This window comes from Limulus polyphemus, unplaced genomic scaffold, assembly GCF_000517525.1.
Source record: "Limulus polyphemus unplaced genomic scaffold, Limulus_polyphemus-2.1.2 Scaffold3009, whole genome shotgun sequence".
Classification (NCBI taxonomy): Eukaryota; Metazoa; Arthropoda; class Merostomata; order Xiphosura; family Limulidae; genus Limulus; species Limulus polyphemus.
Genome location: NW_013668619.1, coordinates 92,392 through 101,018, shown reverse-complemented (window position 1 = coordinate 101,018; position 8,627 = coordinate 92,392). Strand labels below are relative to the sequence as shown.

Sequence of the window (8,627 nt, the reverse complement as noted above, 5' to 3'; positions counted from 1 at the left end):
TTTGTTGTTAATGTTAAAAAACCTGGAGAAACAAATGTCAGGTTTATCTACTCAGGTAGGTCAACTTTGTTGTTAATGTTAAAAAACCTGGAGAAACAAATGTCAGGTTTATCTACTCAGGTAGGTCAACTTTGTTGTTAATGTTAAAAAACCTGGAGAAACAGATGTAAGGTTTATCTACTCAGATAGGTCAGCTTTGTTGTTAATGTTAAAAAACCTGGAGAAACAGATGTCAGGTTTATCTACTCAGGTAGGTCAGCTTTGTTGTTAATGTTAAAAAACCTGGAGAAACAGATGTCAGGTTTATCTACTCAGGTAGGTCAACTTTGTTGTTAATGTTAAAATAAGTAAAATTAAAGTTAATTGGCATCATATTTTAGCTTTAGATAATGCTATAATCAGTGCGTTAAACTTAAATATCGAAGAACTGTTGTTAATGTAACATAAAAAATGCCAGGTTAAAATGAATTCAGTTGCCTAAATGTTTATACATTAAGAGTTTTTGCAATGTGGACAACAAAATTCAAAGAAGTTAAATCCAAATACATGAGTGTTTTGTAATACATCTTTATTAGACTAAGTTACTAATTTTAACTTGGTAAGAAAAGACAATGGAATAGATAAAGCCTCTCGTATCGACATGATTAATTTTTAGTAGGTATTTTATGTTAATGTGTGACAATACTAATTTTCATGTTTAAAGTAAAATGCCAGTTTCACCAGAAGTTCAAAAACCAATAACAGGTGCAAGATCTGAAGAAGAAAGTTGATGAAAGTGATGAACAGAATAGTACTTTAGAAGAGCTGAAGAAGAAGTTGATGAAAGACATAGAGTATTTACAAAATGACCTCGAAGAGAATCGGGCTTTTAACGACAAACTGGAGAAGTCCAAGAAAAAACTTCAAGTCGAGGTAACATAAATCTTTCCTATCATCAATAAAAGTTTTATTTGTTTGGTTATAAATAGTTAATAAGTATATTCAGAGTTTAGATTTGACTTGGCCATCACAGGTTTGCGTCAAAATTCTACAGATCATACTAAAAATATCAACATGGTTATTAGTTGTCCGTTAATACTGGCATCACTAGCAACTGGCTACATTTCTGTATCAAAAGAGTGTACCTAGAAAACAGGCTAACTTATAAAATGTTGGTTTCTACTGTGTTTGTTGAAAAAGTGCCAAAAATTTAATTCTGATCGAGTTTAACATAAAATTGTTTTATGAGACAAATTATGCTACCTTTAGAGGTGGTTGTTCTTATAAAATCCTGGAAGTCTAACAAATTACTGGCACAGTTATCTCAGGTGATTAATTATTATTATTATCCTCTTTTTAATTATCATTAAGGAATGGTTATATATTTTTGCAACCAAGTAAAATATCAATAAGTTGCATAATTACTCGTGACACACAACCGTGTTTAATTACACGGGACTTACTCGTGACATACAACAGTGTTTAATTACACGGGACTTACTCGTGACACACAACTGTGTGTAATTACACTGGACTTACTCGTGACACACAACCGTATTTAATTACACTGGACTTACTCGTGACACACAACCGTATTTAATTACACTGGACTTACTCGTGACACACAACTGTGTGTAATTACACTGGACTTACTCGTGACACACAACTGTGTGTAATTACACTGGACTTACTCGTGACACACAACTGTGTGTAATTACACTGGACTTACTCGTGACACACAACTGTGTGTAATTACACTGGATTTACTCGTGACACACAACTGTGTGTAATTGAAATTATATTTTAAAATATCTTGTATTTTTCATGCATGCTAAGAGAGACTTGTCGTTGATTCACATGTTTATAGGTAGAAGATCTGAATGTGGAGCTTGAAGGCTACCGAGGCAAAGTAGCAGACCTAGAAAAGAAGCAGCGTAAGTTTGATCAACTGCTTGCTGAAGAAAAGACAGTATCTGAAAAAATCACTCAGGAAAAAGATAGTGCTGAGCGAGAAGTGAGAGAAAAAGAAACTAAGATTTTGTCCCTGACCCGGGATCTAGACGAGAGAAGCAATCAGATGGAGGAGTTAGAACGAGCTCGTCGGTCACTGCAGTCAGAACTGGATGAACTGGTCAACACACAGGGAACAGCCGATAAAAATGTAGGTTTATTTGACTTAAACACCATGATTTTCATGTGATAGTGTACTTGTATTAGTAGCATATATATATATTATCTCAAACTATTGGACTAAGTTTGAAAAAGATATATTTGTGTTGTTTATCCCTACTGCTAAATATACAAATTAAAAAACATTGGAGGAGTTCGGGGAACGGGTAGAAATTGTACTAACTATTAGTTCAGGTACTTTTAATATACCTTGCTAATTTGTTTTTAATAATTTCTGTTAAGAAGAGGAGACTTGAAAGCCTGATCATTGAGTTTGTGAGACAATCTTTTTAAAGCATTATCTTAGCCCAACGGATAAAAAATCAAGAGTATTATTCCCTAAAACTGATATAACCTGGAGAAAAACAGATCCAAAAATGTTTCGTTGATCTTTTCATCATTATAAATAACATCTAACAAATCAAGGCTTGAATGAATATTAAGTTAGAAATACATGAAATAATGTAAGGTATTCTTTAATAAGCATGTTGAGCTCTGAAACTGCTTGCGCTAAGAAACTACTGTAGTGCATTATGTAAAATTTTGTATAAGACGGGCACTTGAGCAAAATCATTTTACTTATTACTTGGTTTAACTCCTGTGATTTGCCCGAAATAATTCCGGTGCTCTCCATGTTTCAAAAAATATTTGCCTGAGTGAATTTGGGCAAACCATTTCTCCCCATATTTTTTATTATTTGCCCAAACTTATTTGGGGGTTATCATGTATTACAATAGGCTATCAAAATGCAAAATTAAAAAAAAAACCTGGACACAGAAGGGGTTAAAAAAACTAAAATTTCTAATTTTTAATATTCAGTTGATTTGTAGGTTTTGTTACAAAATTTTTACTGTGCTCTAAAACAAAAAGACAGTAAAGTAATGTGAGATACGAGCAAGTAGTGTTATACTTGATGTAGTAAAGAAAGAAAAATATGTGCTATTTTTGTAAACTAGAGATATAACTTAATTTATAACTCAAGAGCTTTCAAAGATTATAGTCAGTTTAGCTTTATTTCCTAAACTACAAGCTTCGAGTTAATGAGATTCTTTAGTTCTGCTTACTCTCTTTTATATCATACATGCTTTCCATAGATCATAAAGGCAACCTCAGACATACCAGATAATTAGTACTACTGTGATTTATGGGGATGTTTTATTATTAAACATTAAGAAACTTTTCTGCTTGTTTTTTTTTTTTTTACTGTAAGGTTTCTTTTCTTTTTAAGTACAACAAAAAAGTTTAGTTTGATAATTGTACAAGAAAACCGATAAGTTAATTAGCAAACATTTTAGCTGCATGAACTGGAAAGAGCAAAACGAACTCTTGAGAGTCAACTAGTCGAACAGAAGACGCAGATCGATGAGTTGGAGGATGAACTACAGCTGACTGAAGATGCTAAGCTGCGACTGGAAGTTAACATACAGGCGTTGAAGTCTCAGTTTGAACGAGATATACAGGCAAAAGAAGAACAAGCAGAGGAGAAGAAAAGAGCACTGACGAAACAGGTGAGGATAAAACTTGACTGTATTATGGAAGTGAAATGTTCAACCACTGTCAAATAGTTCATGAAATAATTGATTATATTACAAAGAATGTCTTTATTAATATCATTAAACAGATGGGGCAGCTCAGGCAACATACAGTCAAGTTGGAATAGTGTCTTTATTAACATTATTAAACATGTAGGACAGTTCAGCCAACGTATGGTCAAGTTGGAATAGTGTCTTTATTAACATTATTAAACATGTAGGACAGTTCAGCCAACGTATGGTCAAGTTGGAATAGTGTCTTTATTAATATTATTAAACATGTAGGATAGCTCAGCCGACGTATGGTCAAGTTGGCAGAGTCAGCTAATATATTGTATGTTATCTAGAACATTTTAATATTTTATGTGCCAAGAAGGTGACATTTACACAGAGTCAGCTAATATATTGTATGTTATCTAGAACATTTTAATATTTTATGTGCCAAGAAGGTGACATTTACACAGAGCTGTCCCTTCCCCCAAGGTTCGTGATCTGGAGACAGAATTGGAAGAAGAGAGGAAACAACGAGCAACAGCAACAAATGCCAGGAAGAAGATAGAAGGGGACTTCAAGGATTTAGAACAACAACTTGAGCTTGCCACAAGGATGAAAGAAGATGCTTTACGGCAACTTAAGAAGCTTCAGGTATGGATTTCTAATTGACAGTAATAAATATATAATAACTTCTACCAGAAGAGCTGCTAAAATTCTGCAGTAATAATTACAATTTATAACTAGAGGGCACTCCATAAAGTGCATACCTCCGCCATGCAGCGTTGATCATAATCGGATTTCAAAAAAATATGAAAATGTGTCCCTATGTCCATCCTTATCGACAAACATGGACCATTTTTGGCAATTCAATGAGGAATAATATTCTACATATGTCCACCAGTTTCCTCGAAATCCGATCATATTTTACTGAGTAAAAGAGCAAAAATGATGTGAAAAATCAGTACCTGCGTTAACAGATGGGGATTTTTTTATTTTCGTGACCTTGACTTTCTAGAAACATAACCTCTGTCACTTTCCCTGGTGGAGTAATAGGCAAACTACAGTAAGCTTCTGCGACCATCTGCCCTAGGTCATCTGTTGGGTACCCTCACTGCTAGCAATGTTTTCAAATATTTTTTTGGATTAAGTAAAGAAATTCAATATGTATACACAAATTATTTGTTCCCAGCTTTTTGTCTTATTACAGTTCCTTCCCCATTATTATTTCCAGGAATAGAATATCAAATTTAGTACAGGAGAGGGACTACAAAATGAAATTTGATAATTAAAATTATTATATTTTAAAAACTGTTTTTTTTTTTTTGTGGAATTTAGTTTCACTAGAGGTGCACTGAAGATCGTAAGTTTTACTAAAAAAGTTGTCGCGAAAGGCATTCGATATAGTTTTCATTATTCTTAGTCAGTGTATCAAGACTATCCATCAATGAAGTTCATTCAAACAATCATCTCTACTGGCTGTTGGTTCTCAAAGTATTACGCACATTGACATGCATATATTTAAGTCACTAATCTTGTGTCGTTGAAATAAATGCTAGTTTGTGAGAAAAACTATTCATGCAGTATAGCACGGTGTTCAAACAATCATGTCGAGACTTTCCTAAATAAAACTGACAATTCTGGTGAAAACGTTGTTTTCTCCATCACAAATCATTTTTAATAAATGATATTCTATATCATTATCGTGTACTTAAAATGTGGAACGGACCAGGAGGATGAAACTTAAAGAATTGGTGTGGATATTGAAAACACTGTACAATCTTAAGCTGAAAAGGAAATTTTATATATACATTTCAAAACTGAGAGATACTGTTTGAAGTTACACTAGGTTCTTTACACTCTGAAGAACCATACTTCCTGGTGCTGCTGGAAAGTTTTTTGGATGCTATAGCTCATAGGTTGGAAGAGGCTAGAACTGTAAATCTTTGTCTTATGCTTAATTACAGCATAGTTATGTTAAATACTATACATATTTCCATAAACGTAAACATTTTTTAATACATTTATAACCTGAATGAAAAAAAAACCATTTATTGGACTGTTGGCTTTAACAAGACGAGTACAGCTTCATTTTTGTCTAGAGGACATTGGAAGTTAAAGGGATGAGAATATTAATAACAATTATAAAAGCATTTATCTTAAAGAGTAAATCAGAATTATAATTAAGTATACACCACTTGTCTTTTACTTTCTTGTTCATTTATCCTTTGTGATTTTACATCTCCATCCTGAATACTGTTTCTTATAGACACAAGTAAAGGACTGCCAGAAAGATGCAGAGGAATCCCGAATCTCTGGTGAGGAACTGACAACTCAGTTTAAGGAAGCTGAGAAAAAGGTGAAATTAATGGAAGCAGAAATGATTCAGCTACGAGAGGACCTATCCAATTCGGAGCGAGCCCGTCGTTCAGCAGAACTCGAGAGAGATGAGCTGCAAGAAGAAGTAAACAATACCGTATCAAAGGGGTAAGCCTTTACTTAACACCCAGCTACTACTATATTTCATTTCTCAAGGTGTGCAGTTAGTTTCTTCTCACTGCCAACCAATCGTGGTGTCAACGACTATGTTCCCCATTGTTCTTTATCCCTCACTACCAGCACCAACGACTATGGTCTCCATTGTTCTTTATCTCTCACTACTAGCACCAACGACTATGTTCTCCATTGTTCTTCATCCCTCACTACCAGCACCAACGACTATGGTCTCCATTGTTCTTTATCTCTCACTACTAGCACCAACGACTATGTTCTCCATTGTTCTTCATCCCTCACTACTAGCACCAACGACTATGTTCTCCATTGTTCTTTATCCCTCACTACTAGCACCAACGACTATGTTCTCCATTGTTCTTCATCCCTCACTACTAGCACCAACTTTACCATTTCAAGCTTCTTATCTCCAATCGATTTTCTAATGTCGTTGAGCCAAGTAAATCTCTGTCTGTCTCTTGCTCTTCGTTGTTTGGTTATAAAGTCTCTACCAGACTTCCATCAGATCTGATTATGTGCCCTAAGAAGTTTATCTTCTGATTCATACATGTATCGAGCAGTTTTTACGTTTCAATTCTTTCTGTGTAAGTGATCTTCGTCCTTCATTTATAACATCACTTTTCAAACACTTCCTTCTGTTGTCTTGTTATGATATCTTTTCATTAGAGCAATTTTAAATATTGTACGTTCAGTTCCTTCTGGACATGACACTACTTAAATATTGTACGTTCAAATCGTTCTGGACATGACACTACTTAAATATTGTACGTTCACATCCTTCTGGACATGACACTACTTAAATATTGTATGCTCACATCCTTCTGGACATGACACTATTTAAGTACTGTCTGTTCTGTCCCTACTGGTGATAAAGACTACTTAGAGGGAAAACACAAAACCTAAGAACATTTTAATTTGAAGAAGGAAGGCAACCTTGTAAAAATGTTCAGATTTAAAGTGTTCTTTTTATTATATCTTTTTGTGATCATTCACGACTTTTTAAGTTGTAAGTAACAGTACTTAGTGTTGTTCATCTTCTAACATATCAATCTGTAATATTTATGTTTCTTACTTAAGCATGATCTTTCATATATTTTGCATAGATCACTTCTTCAAGATGAGAAGCGTCATCTTGAGGCTAAAATTCAACAATTGGAAGAGGAGGTAGAAGAAGAACAAAGTAACTCGGAAAACATAATGGACAAGGCAAGAAAAGCTCAGACACAGGTATGGTAACTGATAGAATTTGTAAACATAACAAACCATACAAAGTAACTCGGAAAACATAATGGACAAGGCTAGAAAAGCTCAGACACAGGAACAGTAACTGATCAAATTTGTAAACATAACAAACCATACAAAGTAACTCGGAAAACATAATGGACAAGGCTAGAAAAGCTCAGACACAGGTATGGTAACTGATAGAATTTATAAACATAACAAACCATAAATGTTTGGAAAATTTAGAACAGGAAACTGTTTAATTAAACAATGGAGTCATGAAAAACGTACCTGAAACTTGAACTCCTGATTCTACTAAGCGGGCAGGTGCTTTAGCTAAATCATAATTTGCTCTTCAGTAGTAATTAAGGACAAAATTTAAGAAGTGGTAGCTTAGTTGGCGAAAAAGAGTCTGACGGGTCAGAAAATCTATAACTTCATTGGATCATGTGCCATCCATAAATTTCATAGAGTCTGGAAACATAGCATTATTGACAAATAAAATTTTTTGAAAATCAAAACTAAGGATAAAGAACGTGCCGGTTGACAACAAGTTTAGGTTAATGAAAAAGTTGTGATGATGAAGGTTTTATTGTTAGATATTGTTTTTCTTGACACTTGTGTATAATGTTGGAATAATAAATAAACAAATAGACACACTATTAAAAAAGGTTTTAAATTATGTATCTAATTTAATGTTGTTTATTATTTGAAGGTCTTATTGTACTGGCACTGGTCAGGTGTGCAATACTGTAATAAAGTTATTAATAATATTATTAATAATTGAGTTACGATGATGAAGTAAGGTTTTCTACTTTCAGATAGAACAACTAACAGCCGAGCTTGCAAGTGAGAGAACAGTTACCCAAAATTTGGAGAACAACAGGATGGTGTTGGAGAGACAGGTGTGATAGCGATGTCTTTCTTTTTCAAGTATTAGTAATGTAACTAGAAATTGGCTTAAGATTAAAAATAATAAAATCATGGTATCTTATAACTATTGTATAATTCCCAGTCCATAAACAAGGGATTAATTAGAACCAAACAAAATATAAGGATGTAACAACATTGATATAGTCCACTGGAATGGGTGGCAAGTAGAGGACAAGGTTTTAGTTAGAGTTGTTGATAGAAGCTGGCCAATAACAACCCTTTGGGTATTTTTTGAGAGATTACCGTATTTTTCGGTGTATAAGACGCACTTTTTTACCCCAAAATTTGATG

At 33.8% G+C, this 8,627-nt stretch overlaps 1 protein-coding gene across 1 annotated transcript in view; it reads left to right on the top strand.

Annotated features, from left to right (window-relative positions):
* The window catches only part of LOC106468443 (myosin heavy chain, non-muscle-like), a gene marked incomplete at its 5' end in the record, with an annotated part of 51,880 nt that overhangs the window by 37,328 nt on the left and 5,925 nt on the right, over positions 1-8,627 (top strand). The window contains 8 exons of the mRNA XM_022396778.1: positions 125-250; positions 745-912; positions 1,847-2,140; positions 3,444-3,656; positions 4,164-4,325; positions 5,941-6,158; positions 7,286-7,409; positions 8,225-8,308. Of these exons, the coding sequence (XP_022252486.1) occupies positions 125-250; positions 745-912; positions 1,847-2,140; positions 3,444-3,656; positions 4,164-4,325; positions 5,941-6,158; positions 7,286-7,409; positions 8,225-8,308 (1,389 nt within the window). The remainder of the gene's footprint in view (positions 1-124; positions 251-744; positions 913-1,846; positions 2,141-3,443; positions 3,657-4,163; positions 4,326-5,940; positions 6,159-7,285; positions 7,410-8,224; positions 8,309-8,627) is intronic.